Source organism: Zosterops lateralis (genome assembly GCF_965231275.1).
Source record: "Zosterops lateralis genome assembly, chromosome: 2".
Taxonomy (NCBI): domain Eukaryota; kingdom Metazoa; phylum Chordata; class Aves; order Passeriformes; family Zosteropidae; genus Zosterops; species Zosterops lateralis.
In genome coordinates this window covers 20,726,840-20,749,309 of record NC_139763.1, presented here as the reverse complement: position 1 = coordinate 20,749,309, position 22,470 = coordinate 20,726,840, and the positions used below count along the sequence as shown (strand labels likewise).

At 37.5% G+C, this 22,470-nt stretch overlaps 1 protein-coding gene across 3 annotated transcripts in view; it reads left to right on the top strand.

Annotated features, from left to right (window-relative positions):
* Positions 1 to 22,470, top strand: part of WWC3 (WWC family member 3) — a 98,967-nt gene that overhangs the window by 73,386 nt on the left and 3,111 nt on the right. The window contains exons 11-22 of one of the 3 annotated variants that reach the window (XM_083854677.1): positions 951 to 1,525; positions 7,551 to 7,671; positions 8,420 to 8,494; positions 9,504 to 9,590; positions 11,924 to 12,116; positions 15,784 to 15,951; positions 16,594 to 16,745; positions 17,431 to 17,590; positions 18,738 to 18,902; positions 20,033 to 20,125; positions 21,152 to 21,379; positions 22,133 to 22,260. In XM_083854677.1, the coding sequence (XP_083710803.1) occupies positions 951 to 1,525; positions 7,551 to 7,671; positions 8,420 to 8,494; positions 9,504 to 9,590; positions 11,924 to 12,116; positions 15,784 to 15,951; positions 16,594 to 16,745; positions 17,431 to 17,590; positions 18,738 to 18,902; positions 20,033 to 20,125; positions 21,152 to 21,379; positions 22,133 to 22,260 (2,145 nt within the window). The remainder of the gene's footprint in view (positions 1 to 950; positions 1,526 to 7,550; positions 7,672 to 8,419; positions 8,495 to 9,503; positions 9,591 to 11,923; positions 12,117 to 15,783; positions 15,952 to 16,593; positions 16,746 to 17,430; positions 17,591 to 18,737; positions 18,903 to 20,032; positions 20,126 to 21,151; positions 21,380 to 22,132; positions 22,261 to 22,470) is intronic. The other 2 variants (XM_083854676.1, XM_083854675.1) reach the window with 2 other exon arrangements.

Here is a 22,470-nt window from a genome sequence, read left to right as displayed (position 1 = left end):
TATTTAGTGCTATGTTATTTAGTGTATCTTGGAATTTTATGTTACCTTAATTTCTGAAAAGGAGATAAAATCTTAAAATCTGTTGTAATATTGTTACAGTTTTACTATGGGCAGATAGCATTCTTTTAAGTTCTGTGGGTTCTTAATATTCTGATACCTTCAAAGGTAGGGGGTTTTGATCCTTGGTAGGATGACAGAATTTTGCTATTTAAATACAAGAATGTGTTAAGACCCACACCGAAGTCCAGAATGTTTTGCATATTCACACTCAGAGCTACCTTTTGAGATGCAGCTCTTGGGGATTCCTCAGTTTAACACCACAGCAGCATCAAAAGCTCAGTTCCTGCTGAGTTCCTGTCTCACTTCATATCTCTCTGGCACTAATATTCTTCTCTCCCTTAACCGAGAATGGTAAGAGGAAGTGGAATAGGATTCATCCTGAAGTCTTTTTATTTTGCATTGGAAAAACGTGTGAGAGGGAGGCTTACGCAGCAGTTTGTTAGGACTTTGCAAATCCCTTTGCACTTCTCCTCACTGGATTGTTTATGACCAATTATTAATGTAAATTTGAGCTGCATCATGGTAATTTATCCTTCCTGGCTTTACATTGAGTTTTCTGAGCTAGGGCCTGCTCTGGCCTCTTTCTCTGCCAAATCACAGCTGTTTACACATTGGAGGAAAGAGTAGGCTTATCCTGTTGGACTGTTGTCTTCAGACACTTGACCCTGATCTGGCTGTCACATGTTCTGCTCCAGTCAAGGCTGTGCTGGAGACGAGGGCAAGAGACATGAGCTAGACTTTAAAATGCCGAATCATCTTTTCATGTCACCATACTGAATACATGTAAAATTGCTCGTGTAATCTGGATTAGTGTTTTAATGTCTGCATTGATGGTTCTGATTATATTTGAAAGGGTATTTTTGTGTTTTCTCTTCCATTGCGTGCCACAGTCTGTCAGCTAGCACCCTCACCATGTCCTCTGGCAGCAGCAGGGGGTCCCTGGCCTCCAGTCGAGGATCCTTGGCCTCCAGCAGAGGTTCCCTCAGCTCAGTCAGCTTCACGGACATCTATGGCCTTCCCCAGTACGACAAGTCAGACAGTGTTACAGACTACGGGCAGCATTTGCGCTTTGACATCATTCCCTTCGAGTCTCTCACAAAGGATGTGCCCTATGCTGATCCCATTGCACACTCCAATTTCAATAAGCAGCGGAGATCTCTGGATACCCCACAGTCTCTGGCGTCCCTGTCATCACGGTCCTCCTTGTCATCGCTGTCCCCTCCAAGCTCGCCTCTGGACACCCCGTTTCTCTCTGCATCACGAGATTCTCCCTTGGCTCAGATGTCAGAAGGTTTTGAGGAGGTGGCAGGCATAGGAGCCCTGGAAATGCTCAGGGCTCAGACCACAGCCCTGGGTGACGATGATGCACAAGGCACGAGCTCATCGCAGACGTCTGCTTACCCTCTGGACAGTGAAGGGCTGCGAGAAATGGCACCACACCTGACTGCTGTCCAAACTGGTGGAGGTGAGTTCATGAATATTATTATTTTGTCACATTGTCTTAGAAAATGTCACACAGACCTAAGCAAGCCAGGACAGTAGAGATTGTTCCTGAGTTAGGTTTATTTTACTACCATGAGGTAAAAATTGCATGGTAGGGGTTGCCTGTTAAAAGCCTGACCAAAACACAGGAAAACCCCTCAAACTCTAGTTTTAGGGCAAAGAGATGAAAGATTAGAGAAATCCTTGTGAATTGATCTTAAAACAGCAGTGAATTGACAGGAAGAAAGGGAATGGACTACAGAGACTTCCATTGGAGCATAGCCTATCAAGAACCTAGCAAGAATGAGTAAAGTGTTAATAAGAAAAAGCATGGGTTAATTACTTCTGAGCCCCTCAGTTGTGCTGATGTTGCATTTTTCTGATAATGGAAAGCAGCACAAACCCAGGAGAGACAAGAAATAACCAACAAATAACCCCCAGAAAAAAACCCAAACACAAAACATGAGGTGATGCTTCTGACAGTGCTTGAAGGCTGGCTGGCTACATGCTGAATTTGTACATACTTCAGCCCAGGTTCCCTTGTCCAAGTTCTGTGATGGAGCAGAAGCCACCGTGGCATGGCTGTCTTGAGTGCACAGTGCACAAATGCGTAGGTGCTTCATCAGCAAAGGAGTGTCTTTTGCAGAGGATGTGTGAGATGTTGTGTATCTGCTTGGCTGGTTATTTCTGAGCTCCTGTGCGTGCTTTGATCACAGAGGGGTGATGGGTGCAATTCGCACAGCACACGCACTGTTGAGTTTTCCTTTCCCTCTGGACTGTCAGATTGATGGACTTGCTTTAGCTTGCCTTGGCAGAAGCTTCTGAAGCACTGCAGTTGAGGAACATAAAATAAGAGAAATCAAAAGAGGAAGCAGAAAACTTTTGAAAAAAGAAACAAAATTAAAAGCCTGAGCATACAGGAACATGACAGACAAATCTATTTTCCTGTTTTGACCAGCCAAATGAAGAACTGCTCTTGATATGAAAAAGATAATCATGATAACATTTTTGTGTGTTAGCTTGCTCATTTTTTTAATAAAACCATACTAGCAGAGAAAGGCTTTTAGAGTTTAGTTTAATATTAAATTTTATGAATTCCATCCCATTTCTATATCCAGAATTCTGTGTTAGCATTGTGTAGAATGTTGCATTTGGGACTCATGATGTCAGGAATAATATGAACTATAACCAGAGAATGGATCATATATTATCCTACCAAAATCGTATTTGTCAAGTGATAATACAAAGGAACATTGATGGTATTTAGAGAAAACCTTTCAGGTTTTCATTTTAAAAACGAAAACATTGCCGCAGTGCTAAAAAGCCTGTATTGTTCAGAAGCATTTGAGTCTAGGCTCACCTACTTTCCTTAATGCAGCTAGTACTGCCAGAAGATACTGCAGCAGAATTTACTTTTACTGGCTGTAAACATTTCTAGTGCCCATATTGTAGCTTTCAGACCAAAATAAACAGAATTCCAGAGACCAGCATGAAAACTTGTGCTTAAATTAGTGCTGTGAAGAGGCTTTCTTTAAACCTCAAATCAGACCACAGCATGTCTTCACCCATTGTGGTAAGTGAAAATATCTAAGTAGTTCGTTTATACTTGTATGTGTTTCCTAGAAGTGAAGGCCTAGTGTGAGGGCCTAGGCAGCAATACAGGATGAAGGGCAGCTTCCTGCTTTGATTTTCCTTTTGTCAGTTCTCTGCTGTGTTTCTGCACGTCGCATTTGTCTGAAAACCTCTGTGCTTAACCTGCTGTCAGTGCTGGGGTGTCCAGCTCCTAGTCAAGAGGTTACAGCTTTTCTCTATGTACAACAGAGTATTTTGTGTTGCTTTTTGAGGAAGAATGTATGGTTAAAAGGTAGCCAGGTTGCCTTCTTTTTGAGACTTTAATATTTGCATTTGGAAACAATTACTTAAATTTAACCTTTCTGATTTTTGCCTACTTCGAGTTCCACACTCATTAGCTGGTGGTTTAGAATTGAAATACAGTTATTTGCAAGTAGCAGTTGGAAGTTTTGAAAGTATTTGGTTTTGTACTCTTTTCCTGGAAGATTTGGATGGAGCATCCAGCTTGTATGCCAGAGCTGGGAGCTGGCAGATGCTGGGGATTTTGGGTTTCTCCGAGGTACCAGGCAGTGTGCCCTGCTGCTGCCACCTGATGGCCTGGCAGCAGAATGCTGGGCTGCAAAAACAGGAGGTCTTGGCTCTGGCAAACCTTTGTCTGGTCCCTCACTAGGAAAAATATGGCGTGATTTTGATAATTTGGAAATAATGGGCGCTAGGAGGGATACAACTTAATAAACAGCATGAACTTTGCACTGATGCAGCACTTATGCAAATTAAAGGGGTTCTTCAGGAACTGCAATTTTGATGTTCAGTTGCTGATCTGCTGTTTTATTGTTCTGCATCTGTCACAGGGTCACATTGTGAAATAAGTTTTCACATGTGAATGGAGGGAATATGCTTGAAAAGTTAAATCCATCATATTTATAAAGATGGGAGTGGGAGGAAGCATGTTAATAAATTATTGGGTTTGAATATTTTCACTATCTCTTCTATATACCAAATCATTCAAATGCTATATTTCTTTCAATGCCTAAATAATCTCTTGTTTATAAAATACTGTCAGAAATCTAAAGGGTGATTTATCACTGTATGCTTTTTGTCTTGTTTCTCATGCGGCACAACAGAAAAATTCACTGTAAGTGAACCTAAAATTTCTCATTGTGTGTTTTTCTGTGTGATGTGTTGGTTGTTTTGTTTTGGGGTGGGTTGTTTTGTTTTGGGTTTTTTTTTGGAGTTGCATGAGAAGAAACAGGAGATTCTGCTGCATTTGGTTTTGTTTGACATCTTGCTGTATCTGTTTAATCCTTACGGCATACTTAATTTTTTTGCTATGTCAACTAAACAACACATTCACAGCTGTAGTTAAACTCCTGGGGAAAGTGTTCTTTGACCTTCAGCTTTATTATATAGTAGTAATGCCTGACAGTGTTATGGTAGGTAAAGTCTGTTTTTGTCTCTGATTAGTTTTTATGAGCTTGTTCTACTTTTTTATTAGTGCATTTTGAGCTGACGTGCAGTATTTGTAGTCACCTAAGCTTGTGAAACATGCTTCAGATTTATTTATGTGATTTTTTTTTTAGCGAATGAAAGTTTGGGCAGCAAAATTTCACTTTTTTAACTAATGTCAATGAGTATGTTCTTTCATTCAGGGCTGTCTTATATTTATCAAGCTTTGGCACCCAGTAGTTCTGGAAAGTCATATATATTGTTTACTGATTTTGTTATTAAAAATGTAAGGTAATGATCTATCTTAGAAACCTAATTTATAAACAATTCCTTAACTTCCAGCATTGCAAAGTCTGTAATATGTGCTAAACTTTTTCTTAAACGAAAATTTGGTATGTCTTTGATCTTGACCAAATTTTCCTGCTGATTTACCTCCCCCGCCCCCACCCCAGTTAAAAGTATATTCTGGGGTTTGCATCTCTCCCAAATTTGCTGTGATTGTCTAGAGGTTATCGAATGATTCTGTGACCTGCAGACAGTAAGAAAATAATTGTCAAGTTGCAACATTGCTGTAATGTGTCAGTTTTTCATTTTGTTGTATTTCCGGTTGAGACCAGCTTTTCCTTCCAGCCAAACTGGGAACACGAGCCTCCCAAGGACAGACCCCACAAGATCTTTCCTCTGCTACATTTATACAGTGTTCACATAGCGGCTGAGCCAAGGGCTTACTTACAAAAAGAAGTCGTCCTAGTGTAACTTGTTGAAATTAGTACAGAAATTATAGAAGCACTTTTTAAAAAGATTATCCACTTTTGTGAAGTTCAACATCTTTCCAGTGATGTAAAATTTTTGAGAAACTTTAATATGTAGATGTCTCTACAGATTGCTAGTTTTGATTTTTCATAAATACCAATGACAGAATATTCTACATAAATACCAGACAGTGAGGTAGACTTACAAAATCATAAGTCCTTAAAAAAGGAAAAAAAAGGAAAAAACGAAACCAACCAAGCAAACAAAAAAACCCCAATCAAAACAACCCACAAAACCACCACTTGTATAAAAGTGATACAGAGGAGAGCATGGTTCAAGTACAGTTTTTTGCTTTCTGTGTGCTCACTTGAACTTGGCTCTCATTGTGAGGATGTCATGAGTAGCACTGCACAATGTGTGATGTACAAGAAGGGTGAGATGCTGTAACTGGAGATGGGGAGGAATGGTGGTTCTTTCTCTGGGTGCAGAGACAGATTGGGCTGCACTAGCCAGCAAATAAATTTCCTGCATACTTAAAGCTGACTAAATCTTTCACTGAATTTGGAGGAGGGGTCCATAGGGTTATTTATGAATCCAAAGGACAGAGAACTGGCTCTGCTGATACATGGGAATTTTAGCTCCAAACAGCACTGGGTGATTTTTGTAACATCTTTGGTAACATTGTGCTGTTAATGGCCTGGTAACAGGAATGTCTTGGGCTGGTGCAGAACCTGCTGGGCTTGGTGCACCTTCTCTTCGAGTTTCATAGTGGGTTAAAGCTGACCTTAGCCAGAGCCTTCTGTTGATAGCAGCAGTGTGGTTGTGTTCACCTGGAAGACTTTTATCAAGTTCTCCTGCCCTGATGTCCTGTCCTGGTGGTGCTTTGGGTGAGAGGTGAGGTGGGTACTGTGCGGGGAGGTGGCTCACTGTACCTCAGCTGAGTTCTGCAGGCTGTGGCTGGTATTCTGTGGAAGGAAACTTACTGAGTAGGTGTCAGAAATAAATTTGGATGCCTTATAATAATGTGCAACAGAGATACTTAATGAGTTGTTACTTTGGGTAAGACATGCTTCATCCCTAGTTGGGGCTGTAAGCTGTAAATGTCAACTGGTGCTTGTCTCCCATGCATTGTGCTACTGTCACTCTGCTGAAACTGTCAACGCTTCCATGCTGTCTTAAGTTTGTAAGCATGAGCAGAAGCAAATAAAATGCTTTCCCACTTTTGAAGTGCCATCTCTTTGCCATTGCTTTCCTGCTTTGAGGACAGCAATTGAACCTTAAGCAAAAGAGGGTAAAAGTTCTTCCCTGCACAGTGAAGAAACTGCACTTCACAAGTTCTGTTTAGTGGTTTTCTCTAGGACTCAAAGAAAAACAGCCTCAAGTTAGGAGCTATTGTTGCAGCGTTGAAGCCTTTCCTATGCAGTTCTTGAACGTTACTGCTTGTGGATGTACTTTAAAGGATTGGTAGCTGCTATACCTACTTGCTTCTGCAAAACCCAGTGTATAACAGTTTTGTTGGTACATTTACAACAGTGAAAAGTGTACATTTACAAAAGTGATTGCTGAGTTGCTATTTGTGTGGCTGGTGATTCAGTGAAGAGTGGCAAGGGAGGTTGAATTTTGCTTCCTACTACCCCCAATCAGTTTTCAAAGTAATTCACCCAGAATTTGAAAAAAAACCAGTGGTTTGAGTGAGCTGGAAAACACTGGTTCTTTTTGATAATGCCTCTCAGACTGTAAATAAAAGCTGCTATTATGTGATGGTATAAACAGTATGCCTTGAGACTTTGTATTAGGAAACAAATGAGAACAAACCCTCACATTGTGTTATCAGATAACTTTAAAAAAGAATTAAGCTCTGTGTTTGTTTTCAACCTATTGTATATTCAGTAGGTAAATCTGAAAAGCTTAGGATATCATGTGTACATATGTGAATTAATGTAAGTCTTCCTTTAGGAAGGAATTAGTCTACCAGAAAAACATTTAGTAACAATGCAATTGGTTTATACTTAGTCTTGTCACAGAGCAATTAGCCACAAATTTCCTTCCTTAATTCTCCCACGGAAAATCTCCGGTCAATCCTATTCTAGGCTTTTAACTTTAAGTTAGAAGAAAAATCAGTGAACTGCATCTGTGCTGTTTTGCTGCTAGCTTTGATACAATATGTGTTTCTTGTTTAATTTTGAAGAAGTTGCCTTGAGCTGATGTTGTTCTCCCTTTTTTTTTCTCCATGGCAGCTGTAACTCTGCGAGGAGACAGTGGTAGAAGATCGGAGAGGAGAGCCAGGCGAGTTTCAGCATGTCTCTCAGATCATTCACTGGCTAGTGACAGTGGCGTGTTTGAAGCTTTAAGCAAAAGGTCAGGTGTATAAATGTGTAGTAAGCTGGAAATATTCCTGTTCTGCCACACGGCCCAAAAGAATTAGTTGTGAATTTATGTGTAGGCTTTCAAAATTGCTAGTTATTAGTAACATAAAACTACTAGATTGCATGTTTTAAAGGAAAGAAGCTTTTAACGTGCAGTCCATGGTCATCTTCAGGTGCCAAGTCCCTTTTGCTTTATTCTCTCTGACATTTTAACATTGTATCTTCCTTGAAAGATAGTTTTCTCATCCTGTTAGTCATAAATCAGTAATTTGATTTCAACCATCTATAACAAAATAAAATTATACAGAGTGTGACTTACAATTCTGAGTATTGTGTGATAAAAGCAAGGAAGAAACATACGAACTGCCAAAATTCTAAAAATATGTAGAGGTTCACCAAATGATTGAAGGATGTAGAAAGATGTTACTTAAAACAATTGTTTTAACACAGGAAGCAGTAACTGGGAAGCAGATTAGATTTGACGATGCTAAAGAGAAATGGAAGACAAAATAAATATTAACCTAAATATCTTGAAGGAGTAATTCTAAAACCTAAATTTTTACAATTGTGAATGACTACCACTGTATGTTTTTATATAGATGTCTCAATTCTGTCTACATTGCCAGTCCCTCCTGTATTGCTAAATAATTGCTTATATCCACAAATCACAGAATAAATGTTAGTTCATCATTTAGCAGCTTAGGTCACTATGTAGTTTACAGTACTTTCTGTTCCTGCAGGAATGAAGATCTGGAAGAGCCTGTTTATGGTGATGCTGCCAATAATGAAGAACCACAAATACATGTTGGATTTCTGTGAGTAATTACTCCTCTTTCTCCCTATCAACTCTACAGGAACTGCTCACTACTTTTCTTGCTTATGATTTTTAACTTTTTAATAAACTGAATCACAGTGGATACTTTCAAGAAATTTCTGAACTGACAGCCAAAGTTCAGTGGATGTACAGATTTGTCAGTCATGTGCCACTTTGTGTTGGGGATATGCCTTAACCAAAGTTCATTCATTCAGTGTCCCTTCAATGCTGACTGATAAAAGGACCTTCATTACTTCTTTCAGTAGCATTTATTTTCATTGTCTGGGCGATTAATGTGGGTATGGTATAGAGATATGTCTCTGTAAGTGAGATCTTTTTATGCCAGATAAAGGAGGATTACCTTAGGAAAATCAGAGATGAAGAGACACAAATACAGTCCCGGCTGTACAATACATCTTTGAAATTCTGTGCCTATGGCATGCTATTGTTAATAGTGGGAGTAACCTGGGGAAGGGCAGATTATTGTCATGCAAGACAGGATATTGTATCTTAACCCTCCAGAATCCTGTCTGCCTTTTGGAAACTAATTCTGAAGATTGAAAGTTTTTAAAATATCAACCAGGTTTGTTAATGGCATTCCATAATTCATGCTGATGTAAAAGAGTAGAATTTTAAAATTTGTTTTCAATAGCCCATGAAAATAATGCATATGAATTTATCTGATGTAACTGGTATGTTGTTATACATGCACACACATGAATGCATATGGTGTAACTGCTTAAGGAATGTATTTGATAAAACCTGTTTGCTTTCAAGAGGCATAGGAAAGCCAGTTGTTATTTTCAAGCTGAATAATGTTTAATTCACTTAGTTCTATTAACTTTGTTAGTGTAGCTAATGCTTTTGATTGAAACTGATTTGTGCAAGAAATTTGTTTAACAAAATATGCTCTTACATTCTTTAAATCTGTTTAGTCTTCACCTTTATTTCTTAAGCAAAGTGATTAAGTATCAGTGATTGGTGACTAACACAGAAAATTTATTTTCCAGGCATGACAGTGGAAGCGAATGTCTGCTAGTCCATGTATTACAGCTGAAGAATTTTACTAGTCTGGTTGTTAAAGAAAACTGCAAAATGTAAGCTTTAATATCCCCCAGAGTCTGATCATTGCTTGTTTCATGCTACAGTTATAAATACCATAGATTTATTTGGTTTCATTCAAAATTAAGCTTTTTCTGGAAAAGATGGTATGTCTTAATTTCTGTGAGGAAAGTGTTAATTTTACGGTCATACAGTATCTCTTTTATAGAACTTATGACAATGTTCAGGTAACAAGTATAGTCTCTGTATTCTTTCATGTTTATTATGCAGAGGAATGTTGGTTTAAAAATATCTGTGATATTCCTCAGTAAACTTAGTGCATTTTTCTCAATTCCTATGGCAGCATCTGTATTAATCAGTAAGAGATATACCTCGCCTTTTATCTTTAAGAAAGAAAACCACACCAGAAAACATGCAAACAACAAAGGATCTGCAGACTTTTGTGGCCTGTGCAGCTCTCCTTGAGTATCCATGAAAGAAGATAGTATTAACACAAGTACTAGCTGAGAATCAATACAAAACATTGAGTTTTTTAAACTCTTTCAGCTTGTGCTACTTTTTCAAATTTGGTGTCACATATAGAACATAGGTTAGTTTATTCTAATAAATGTTTCTTAAACAATCATTGTTTTCATAGAACACTGTTTTATCTAGAGATACGTATCTTAGCTTATTTTAAAGAAATTCAACATGTAAAAATTGTTGATCTTTATCTCTGGGAGAGATTGTTTGAAAACTGGAAAATGAAGGTATGATAACATTATTATATTGTAAAACAAGTAATTTGGTCAGAAGTGTTAAATTGAAATGCAACTCTCTGAATGAATTGTTCTTTGTTGAGAACTTCACCATGCTAACGCTGCAAAAGTGCAGTGGAAATTCTTCATGTAGGCCTGTATGTTAGTGTTGTTTTTTTGCTCTGTTTCAGTGTGAGTGTAAGGGCACATGATAGGGAAAAATGTGAGTATTGTGTATTACTCAGCTATGTTGCCTTGTCATCAGAAAAAGAAATAGGCATCATCTGAAGAAGTTAGTAAAACAGAGTCACCAAAAAAGATTAGTCCAGAGGGTGTGTTGGACATTGTCGTCAAGGTAACCAGGCATCTAAATGACTCAAAATGCAGTTCTGTTCTTCATCCTTCTCAACCCTACTTTTGCTGGAATCAAGAAATTGCATTGCTGCAGGGTGAATTGATTAGTCTAGTCAAAAAGTAAGTTTCTGTTACAAGAAAGCAGAATAAGCTTTTATCATGTTTAATAACTCCTCTGTGCAGTTGTACATCGGTTGAATCAAGTGCTGCGGCAGTGGAGGTGAAGTTTAGCCTGCAGCAGCCAGTGAGCAGAGGAGCTGGATCTCTGCCTTTTTACAGCATGAGAATCTCTTCAGCTGATGCTCCACAGTCCAGTGTGCTGTTGTTCCACCACAAGGAGCTCTTCTAGTTGTCCTCTAACCATTTATTTGCCTGCCATTGTGAGCCTCTCTTTGGTGGTGGCATAAGAGTTCCTGAAGCCATGTATCAACTGGAGTAAACCTCTGAGCTGGAGTGGGTTTTTTTAATCCTGAAGCCTTTGTGGGTTTTTAGCTGGGTTAGCTTTTTTAACCCAGATAAATTTTCTAATCTGGGTCACAACAGAGTTGCATGAAACTGTTTGCTGGCATAAGGAAAGGAATAGGATATTGCAGGGGCTTGGCAAACAGTCAGGACAGGGAGAACATGAAAACAATTCTCTAAGTAGCTCTGCTGCTTATGCTGTCAGATGAAAATGGTTGTTGATTTTGTTTTTGGCTTGGAGTCTTAAATGATATGGTACCACATATTTAAATTTGTCTTTTGAGACTAGATAGATGCAGTAACTGCAGGTTTCTTTTGCCATCTAGATTTCTTAAGGAGGGCAAAAGGCTGTTAAGTGGGTGGAAGGAAGAAACTGATCGGTGATGCTTACAAGACAATTCAATTGCTTAAACATAGACATGTGTTTCTATTTGAAATAGCATAGCACAGCACCTGGCCTCCAGCTGCTGCTGCTCAGAGGGAGGCTCTCTGTAGCCCTCCCATAGAGCCTCTTGTAAGTGCTAGCTCGGTTTAGATGCCTTCGATACTTCAGGGCAGCTCAAGTGCCACTTGGTGCCTCTGCTTAAGCACCAAGTTAAAAAAAAACGTTTTAGTTGAAAAAATACAACATTTTGAGATCAGCTTTGCAGATCTTCTGTGTTAGAATGCAGAGTAAATTCTAGTGATGAGGAGATCTCAAGGCAGATTCCTAATGTAGAAGTTACACTGATGTTTTTTGCTTAGCTTGATTTTGAGAAATGCAAAATGGCTTTCTTTGTCTGAATTGTGCTATTTGTCTGTTTTGCTGTTCCCAGTCATGTGAGAGTTTATTTGCCACCGCTTGAGTCAGGCACACCAACCACTTACTGCTCGAGAGCTTTGGAATTCCAAACTCCGTTAATATTTAATGAAGTGTTCAGAATCCCCGTGCACTCAAGTGTTTTGAAATTAAAATCACTGCAGCTGTATATCTGTTCAGTTGATCATCAACAACAAGAGGAACTATTGGTAAGTGGTTGTTTCTTAAAAGCCATGTGATATGAAGAACTAAAGTTACCTGAGGAATTATTTTTAAGATTAAAAAGAGAACATAAAGACCTAATTTTTCCATAAGAATTTCTGATAGAGTTACGTGTTAATGTGTTCATTTGTTCACATATATAAGTATAGTAAATAAAGTGGTGAGATTTTAAAAAAGGCTTAATCTGACAGTTTTGAGATTACAGTTTGCTAAAGATTTAGGTTTCTGCTTGATACTATAATGCCTGTGTGAGGAATCTGTATCATTCAAATAGATTCCTACTTAAAAAGTAACAATACATACCCCTTGTTACATATAACATAGGATGAAGAGAACTACTATTACATCAGTCCTAACTTTGTTGCAGGATAATAGTGGCCATGGAACAGTTCTGTCACCTCAACCTTTTTCTTTAAAGTGATTGAGATACCATGTGCTAACTTCAGGTGTGTTAAATGTTAGCTTCATTTAGCTATTGTCAAATACAAATAAGCATAACTAAATCTGCCTTGGGGCTGATGTCCTGGCTATTTTGAAGTGAGTGGGCTGTCTTTCCAGTGGTGGGTTTGAATGGGTTAGTGAAAAAAATTTTAAGCCTATCAAAGAAGTTAAGAGGTATAGACATTTCACTGTCATGCTAGGCTGTGGATAAGAGGTGTTTATTTGAGCAGATCTGCTCAAGAATGTGTGTTTGCTAATCCACCTTTAAATCTAAGTAGCATCTCCTATAAACAGGGGTCTTAATGTTGATAGAAATGGATCTGAGGTCTTGTCTGCAGTAGGAAGTTTTGTCTACAATGTAATTAAAGAGAAAACATCTCAAGAACAGGCTGGATATATTGTGCATATATGGTGTAAAATGCTTTATACTGGTATATCCTGTTCCTCTGGGAAGTGCAAAGTATCTTTCTATTGAAACAAGTGCATCTAAGTTTAGGGTGCTGTTATTTAAACTGCTATTTTTGAGTTGCAGAAAGAAAAATAAGTCTTCAGGTTATTTTGGTAGGGATTTTTTTCTCTTTCATGGTCTTAATATGGTTATGTCAGAAGTATCTTTGTCAACAGTAATTGGTAACATTGTTAAAGGTAATTTTACAGTACTACTCAAAAAGAGAGAAACAATGCTAGTTTCTTAAGGTAGGTGCATTGGAGTATTTAAACATTATGATCATTGTTCAGCTGTGATTTGAGAATGAGCATTTTCTCAAACTGAGAAATCGTTTGCTACCTGCTACCTCTCTTTGGAACTGCTGTGATGGTGCCTGTCAACAAGGCCTCTGTATTCAAGATGTCTTCCACTGAGATTACAGTTTTTCCCATCTATTTAATAATGCATATATTTCTCAAATTCTTGATGACTGCTTTCTTTTCAATTAGGTTATGCCAGTGTAATATTTTCCTAAGCAAAAGGGAGACTGGAGTTTATCCTAATGTATATAAATAGTTGTACCTAACAGGGAATTTAAAAACAAAAAATCAGGGAAATAGTTCAGTTATAAACAGAGTAAATATACTACACTTTTGGGTCTTTCCATTTCCTCAACCTTTTACTCTTATGCCTTGCATGGCTGGAAGATCTTTTTCTGTCTTCAGTTGGCTTCCCTAGTGGCCTTGACAATGCTGAGATAAGGGAATTGTTATTTTCCATGATTAGCATATCTAGTTTGTTTTAAAACATAAAAGAAGTATGAATGCCTTTCTCGCAATCACCCGGCATTGCTGCTTCACTCTGTTTCTCGTATTTTACAGCCCTGACCAATTATTCCCTGTGTCGTAATTTATTTGATTTCTTCTTGAGTGTGACTTTGTTTTTTTGTGGGTTTTTTTTTTTGTTTTAATTTCAGAACATTTGTTCTATTTTTTGTAGCATGGTTTTTAAATCCTGTTTGTTTTCTCATAAAGAGACATCTGTCAGACATCACAGAGATATTCATAAATACTTTTACTGTTCTGCCATCCAAGTTGTTAACAAATTCATCAGAACAGGCATGTGATATACCTCTTGCAGACTTACCTTGGTTTCTTCATCCTTTTGAGTAAGCTCCAAATCTCGAGGTGGACATGAAATATTGATTGGTCTTTCAGTACTGATAATTCTTAATTGAGTTTGGTGATTTTCTACTCACTGAGACACCCTTCAGTCACTCAGGAATTACTGATTCCCTTTGTAGAGGCAGCTTCTTTGGCAGACTTGCTTTGCTGCCTAATAAATGTAGTGTATAGGTCAGCACCAGGTGTCTTAAGAGTTAGCCTGTGCTTCTTCCAATATTGCTGGCAGGAAAAACAGTTTTACTTTCTACCTCCTAAACAAAACTCAATGTGTCTTAAATATTTTCCAATTGTGATGCAGAAGTGTGAGTATATGATACACATTTATATCTTCCACTGCATCAGAGCAAGTGGATAATTAGAAGACATCTATGTTATACAGAAAAAAGCAAAGGCATCTCTGTAGCCTCTGATGTACTGACGTGAAATGACGTTCTCAATAACATGCTGTATCCCAATGTCACATTATTTTGTTAGTCTCAGAAACTTTTCTCCATTGTTCTCAATGCACCTGTTTAAACAGAGCCTCAGGGAACATTTGTCTTGGAAAAACAATGCAATGATTTTTTTAAATTATTATTGTTTTCTAATTAACTGTTTCTTTACCCGCCTAAAGTTGAATGCAGATTCTGTCTGCATTTCCTACTGCCTTTGTTGGTAGAATCATTGTATGTAGTTATTTGATTTGTGAGAGATGAAAGCCATTTTTACAGGAGTTTTCCAAAAGAAAATGTTCTTAGCATGTGGCTCATTAGCATGGACATGAATAGGTTGCAGAGATAGCCAGAGAAACAAAAAGCAGTACTTAAATGCTGACTGTTATAAAACCATTCCAGCTAGTGAACTATTCAAAAAAACCCAAACAAATAAAATAGGCAGCATGGATTTGTTCACAGCTCTTATCATTTGGGTGAACATCAGCTGAGAAATTTCTTACATGAACTCTCTCTGATGGAATAGGGCTACTTCAAACTTTGAAATACTTTTAGTGGGAAGTATTATAAAACTATTTTTACTTGAATCTGGGAGATGCAAGGATGGCTTGGAAAGTAGAAAAATGGCTTTATAGCCCCTTTGACTACCTTGTGATATAAATAAGCAGAAAAAAAAAAAAGATTGGTTTACACAAAATTTTTATTTCCATTTGAAAGATGCCTCTGAAGGCCAGAGAATGGAAGGGTATGAGAATACACTAATCTCAAAAGCCCCTCCAATTAAAGTAATACTATTAAAGTGATATTAATTTAGGCAAATATAGAAATCAGATAGTAGTTGGGAAGGTTTTAAAAATAAAATATTGATAGCTATCAGATGTCAGTTATATCTACATTGGTCATACAAATTTTAATTTTCAACTTTAAAAAAAGTTACAATCTACTCCAATTATTCATGTTAGTAAAGAAGAGGCAAGAAATTCAGAATCTTAGACATCGTAACACAACAGAACAAAACTGTCTCTTTTTAAGAGAAAGTAGTATTTGGTGAAGTGGGTGTTTTACACACCCACACTTATTTGTAAGTAAAATGCTCTTTAAATGAAAAGGTGTCTATCCTGCAGAGTATGTGTATCTTATTGTGGTGAATGCTTTTTTGTGTTTTTTACAGGGCATTGCTCAGATAAACCTGACAGATGCAGAGAGTTCTGGTGAGATGCAGCTTCACTGGTACCCTGTTCAGATCTTCACTGGTTCAGAGCCCCAGAGAGCAAAGAGCAAAAACCAATGTGAAGACAGTATTCCTCAGTCTTCTGGAAATGTAACTACAGTTAAAACAGTATGGCTCTTAAAAAGTGATTTATTTACTTTCTTTGACCGGCAGGGTGATTGTCTTAGCTTGGGTGCAGGTTTTTGAGTTATCAGAGGAAGTGCTAACTTAATTTAACTCTTGGGGTAAGAGCTGGATTTTAGAAGACTAGTTGAAAAACTAGATCATGTTCTGGGCAGGTGCTTGAAATAGTACCCTGTATATGTTTGTATGCATGTTTCCAGTCCAGCTAAAACACATTAAAAAGTTTCTGCTACTGCACATGAAGAGATTGTCAAGAAAGGTTGTGCAATTTCCATCCTTGGAGATGTTTTCAGCCCTTGACTGGGCTCTGGATAGCCTGACTTGGCTATGATGACAGTCTTGCTTTGGGCAGCACATCAGACTAGGTGACCTCCAGAGGTCTCTTTTGACTTAACTTGCTGGATGATGCTCCACAGTCAAGTAAAGTCTGCCCAGTTTCTATGACAAGTTGAACACCACATACTTTCGTTTGATAAGATTCAAGATTCAGACTTTTTTGGTTGTGGTGTGGTTTTGTTTTTTAAGGAACATATGACAGCTTTGTTTTTATTTTTTTTTCTGAATAATACACATTTAGTTCACTGGCTTGTTCAAACAGTTTTAATTAAAGTTTAATTTACCTTTCAGGATGCTGTGACAGCCCTGTTAGCTAGGACCACTGCCCAGCTGGAAGCAGTTGAGAGAGAGCTGGCAGAAGAGAGAGTGAAACTGGAGTACACAGAGGAGGAAATCTTGGAGATGGAAAGAAAGGAAGATCAGGCAGAAGCCATATCAGAAAGGTAAAAATGGTTTAAATACCTCATCAAACAGATAATAACTAATACTTCCTCAAAGATATTTGCACTATGGGTATAGTCTGAAATAAAGCAGGAAAAATTGTAGATCTGTATTCTGAAATTTGCTCCCTGTTAGTGCTACATGTATAAAATTCTATTATGTCATGACCTGCAAACAGGAGGAAGCCTTATTTGAAAAGCTGGTTGAATTTAGGGAATTTGGGGAGTGGGAAAACATTATATCAAATAGAAATTTTGCTAGGGAGGGCAACTGTAATTAGAGTTTGTAACAGGCCTGTATTAAGAAAAAGTAAATAAAATTTGGTGGTGACAGGGGATGTTTTTAGGGATAGGGTTGCAGTTTAATTCCTAATGATACTCCTGTTTTTTTACATGAGTTGCATTGCTCTTTTTGTTATTGCTTTCTTAGTATTGTTATAAAGACCAGAACACATGGTTTAAGAAAATTAGGGAAGGTGAATTTTTTTCATTGCAATGTATTTGCTTATTTGCATTTGCAGAAATGCAAGTGTGCTATGTTCTCCTGTTGAAAATACTAGTTTTTTATTGGATAAACGATACTCTAAAATTATAAGCTGGCTTAGATAATGTAATATGTAAATGTAATTCATAATTGCATGGGGTTTTTTTTAACACCTGTGGAATTATTGTGTTGTTCTGACTTTAGGAGTTGGCAAGCAGAATCTGTTGACAGTGGATGCAGTAATTGCACCCAGACTAGTCCTCCTTATCCAGAGCCGTTTTGTGGGGATCCATTAGCTGCACACATGTTTGCAACTCAAGCAGGCCAGTACAGTTCTGGAAAACTGCAGCCTCCACCACTAAAGGTAATGAGAGAAGACACGGCAGCACAAAAACTGCCACCCTGCCTGGCACAGTGAGCTACTGCTGTGCCTGGAGTTTGAGTCTGAATTGGCCAGGAGAGAAAACAATCAGCAATGACACTGGCAACCCTGTATGAGCACTGACTTCGTGACAGCTGTATGGCTATGGAGTGGTGGAAGTTCACTCTTTAGGGCTGGGTTTTTTTTTGTTTTCATACTGCTTGCTTCTGAACAGAATTTGGTTCTTATATCAAAAGGCAAACTGTTTTTACTGTGGCCTTTATCTAATCTATAAACAGGCATTTGTATCAGTTTCTGCATTTACCTGAAATTGTAACAGAAAAGATCATGATCTAATTCCAGTCCTCTTATTTCTGTAAGAATTTTGAAAGGAATTGTGAAGGAAGAAATTTTAGGACTTGTATTACTATTTCAGTGTTACAATAACGTGGAATAATTGTGCTGAAACTGGTGTATTTAAAATCTTTTGTAGTCAAGATCTGAGACACTGAAAATAATCCTTCACAAGCTGAAATCTGCAGACTTCCATTGAAGTAGAGAACATAAGCTATTTATATTGCCTTTAGGGAAGATCACACCTCTTTTTGAGGAGTGAGTTTTCTAAAAGTTGGGAAGCTTTGCTAGAGTAGCCTATGTTTTCTGTCTTTCTGAATATTTTAGCGTTCTCGTATAATTGTGTGAACAGACTTTCAGTTCCTTTTTTCTTCCTTGTCTTCATTTAAGTTCCTCTAGTTTTAAGGTGGTTACTTGCTTCTGAGTTACTGTGCTTGTTGAAAGGTGACTCAGTTTTCTTCTGTTGAGGCTGGAGATCAGGTGGTAGTTTGGGTAATATCCAAATGCCAATCCTGAATGCAGTCCTTGTGTTCTGCAGCTGTGATATAACTGCATCTCATAATTGTTACTGCTCCAGCAAAGGCTTCTGAAAGGTTATCTCACAATTTTGAGTGACCCAGTTTTAAAACTTTTACAAAATTTAGGTGATACATCCTCTCAGGACTCATTAAAATTTGAATCTAGCTCTAGCAGGACAAGTTGTTTACTTTTGATATTGTTGAAATGTCTGATTGTCTTTGCTAGGAGAGAGAAAATAAGGAAGAAATAAAAAAAAATTCCTTTGTTGAAATTTTAGGTGGATAAGGAAACTAACACTGAGGATCTGTTTCCTGAAGAAGTTGCTATTCTTCCAAAAGAGAGAACCAGCCGCAGGCCACGGGGTTCTGCTTTTGTTCGCAGTAGCACAATTGTGCGTTCCCAGACCTTTTCGCCTGGAGCACGAAGTCAATATGTTTGCAGAGTGAGTAAAACTTGAAAAGGAGGAGGGGGAAGGGGTCTCCACACACAAGTATGTTATACATTTTTTTATAATTTCACAATAAGATTTCATTGAATTTATAAGAAACTTATATTACTTTTTAATACTAATGATCAATTGTTAATTGAGCTCAAACAATGCAGTGGGGAAGAGCTTCCCTGACTTTTTAAATGAGTTTTTTACCTGCATGGATTTAATTTGAAATTTAAGAATCTATGATAAATTAGATATTAAGCTCTTTTCTCTGGCAACCTTAGATGTTAAGTGAGGGTGGTTGATTTTACAATGCTATCTAATGAGGTGTATAAGCAGTCAGCTTAGAAGCCGTGCTTAATTTTCACATACATAACAGTTTGAAAAAGGATACTTTTTCATGCTTAATCTTAGGGTTATTGCAGAAATATTCATACAACTCTGATTGCTGTCATGAATATCAGTCAAAAGGTGCCTGTTAACTGTGGGACATAGGATTCCTGGGTGCACTGGTGCAAGTAATTGAGGACCAACACAGCAGTTTTCAAGGTCACATTTATTGTTTGCTGCATTCAGTGGCAGAAGACTTATAAGCAGTTGGCTCATGGTATTGCAGATCAATACATGGGTATTGGTTTTGCAGTATTGGTGAAATATTATCATAGCTTTGATTGTACTTTTTTATAAGCTTCTGAGAGCTTGAGTTTGAAAATTCAGGAAACGATTTTTAAATTCTCTGCTCACTTAACTTGCACTTACTTAAAATAAGATGCGGGGAGAAGTGGGAGATTGTATTGGTTATACCCACAACAGTAAATGTTTTAGGATTAACTATTATTGCTTTTGAGTCCTCCCTCCCTCTTTTTTTTAGGTTAGATTGTGTTGGACATTTAGTAGAATGGTTGGTGAAATTTACCTGTAAAACATTGATGGTTTGTAAGTTTTCTTGAATTATTGTAACTACCATATGAGCACCATTATATATAAATGTTTATAAATAACTGGAAAAAAATCAGTTGCTTAAAACAAGTGTATTCTAAAAAAAAAATATCAAGGAAAAAAAAAAAAAAAGAATCCCACATTTCTTAATGAAGATGATCTTGTAAGCAATCTTTATTTTCAATGTCTTTTCTACTCAGCTGTATCGCAGTGATAGTGACAGTTCAACCCTGCCAAGGAAGTCCCCTTTTGTGCGGAATACCTTGGAGAGGCGCACTCTACGATATAAGCAGGTATGCCTAGGAAAATGCTCTTTAGTTTCCATTAAGTTGCTAGAACAATGGCACCTTTATACTTCAGAGCTTTAGATGTCTACAGGTACATTCTGATCCTTTTAGGAAATGTACAAAACTTCTGCAATGTAATTGGGGTGCGGTGCATGTTTTGGGATTTGGACTTTTTAGGCTAAAAGGTAGACATGAAGTTAAATAAAGTTGCAAACAATTTTAAAGGAGGGAAAAAGTGTGGCAGATGAAAATTAGTTCAATGGAGACTGAATTTATATTGATTTAGATGTAAAGTTTAATAAATCTTCCAAATCAAGTTTATGATGCAGGGTACAGGTTCAGAGAAGCATGTATGAATGTGACATTAAGACATGCATCTCCCCTCCCATACAGCCTACAAATAATAGTATTTGAGACCCAAATATTCAGGAATTAATAGGTTAAGCTCTCCTTTTGCCCCCATGCCACTTCTCATGCTGTCGGACAAGTGGGGAGAGAAGGGCAGATGAGGCATTAATGTTGTGTATAGAAATGACATAAAATGTAGTCTGGTTAGCAGAAGTTAATGCCTTGCTGTTGTAGGCAGGTGGACATCCATGCCTCCCCTTTTGATTCAGAATGTATCTTAAAACCAGTATTGCATGAAGCCCTTTAAGAGAAGTCTTGCTCAGTACAGTATTTTTCTGAAGTCATGGTGTCACTGATTTTTTTCTTATTGCGTCTCTTTTATTATCATCATAACATGAAATTTTAGTCCATAAACTTCATTAGGTAGATATTTGTAAGTTAAAAGAAAACTGTAAAAGGAAGTAGTAGAAAGTAATTGAAAAACTTAGCTGTAAGGGTTTTCTGTACCATACAATTATCTAAACTTTTCTGGTGGATGTAAATAATCTGCAAAACTGCATGTGGAAAAGACTGTGTATGAAGTAAGTACAGCAAATGTGTGGTCTATAGAGCTAAAGACAGACTAGTAAACTATATTGAGAGTAATATATTGTGCATTTTATTTGAATCCTTGTAACTCAACAGTCCTGCAGATCATCTTTGGCTGAATTTATGGCAAGGACATCCTTAGACCTGGAGCTGGATCTCCAGGCATCCAGAACTCGACAGAGACAGCTGAATGAGGAGATATGTGTTTTAAGAGAGTTGAGACAGCGTCTGGAAGATGCCCAGCTCAGGGGGCAGACAGATTTACCCCACTGGGTCCTTAGGGATGACAGATTCCGAAACTTGTTGAAGGAAGCGGAAAGGCAGGTACGGTCATATGACATAAGCACTCAGTTTGCTCAGAAACTTCTCATTCCAAAATCTCTTCATTTTGGTAAGATGTCTAAAGAGATATTTGTTCAGAATCTCATACAGTAAATATTCCTTTTATATTCTTGAAGTTAGCACAATAGAAATGATTACTTTGATTATTACCAAACTGTGTATTAATTGCAGGACAGTTTTTGGAGAATGGCACTGTTTGCCAGTGGCACTTTCTGTTTTGTTCTAGATTTTTGTTTATTTGTTGTTCAATTGTTTTTGTTAAGGTATTTATTGGAACTTTAATAGTTTTCTTTCTTCTGGTATTTAAAAGAAATTTTGCTGATTGGATATTTATACTTTTACAAGTATTTGGAATGTTCCCTAAGAATGTGATTTTTTTTTTCCTGTTCTTGGAGAAAGAAGTTGTAGAAAAAAGTGGCAAAACTGCACAACGGACAAAATTGTCCTTGGATTATCAGAGACAAAAACTGAGCCTAAATTTATAGTAAGATCTGGTTTAACAGATCTGTGTGCAGTAAATTTTGTTAATTTATTACATGTATTTCTGAAAAGCATTAATAAACGAAACAACTCAGTCTTCTGCATTTATAGTTCTTAGATGATCAGCTGTTTCAGACAATGTATTAGTGTGGTTTCACCATGGTTGGGGGGGGAAAAAATCCATTCTTTTACTGTGAATACTCTTGTTTTTATTTATTCACGTGCCCATTTAAAGCCTTATGCTCTTGTTTTCAGACCAGACAGACCAAATTTGAACATCACCAAGAGCAAGCAGCTGAAAAGATGCTAAAGAAGGCATCAAAAGAAATATACCAGTTGCGTGGGCAAAATCAGAAAGAACCTATTCAGGTGCAGACTTTTAGGTAAGTGGTAATGTGTAATGAAGCAGCATAGCAACAGTTCATTAGTCAGTTTAAAGCTTTCTGAAACATTTAGCTTAAATTTTGTATGTCTTTTGATTTTAATCAGAAGTAATTAACCAGTACTTTTAAACTGTATCTGGATTTGGACATGAGTTCTCTTTGAATGCTTTGTTCTGCAAAGAGCCAAAGCTAAGGCAAAATTGCAGTTTT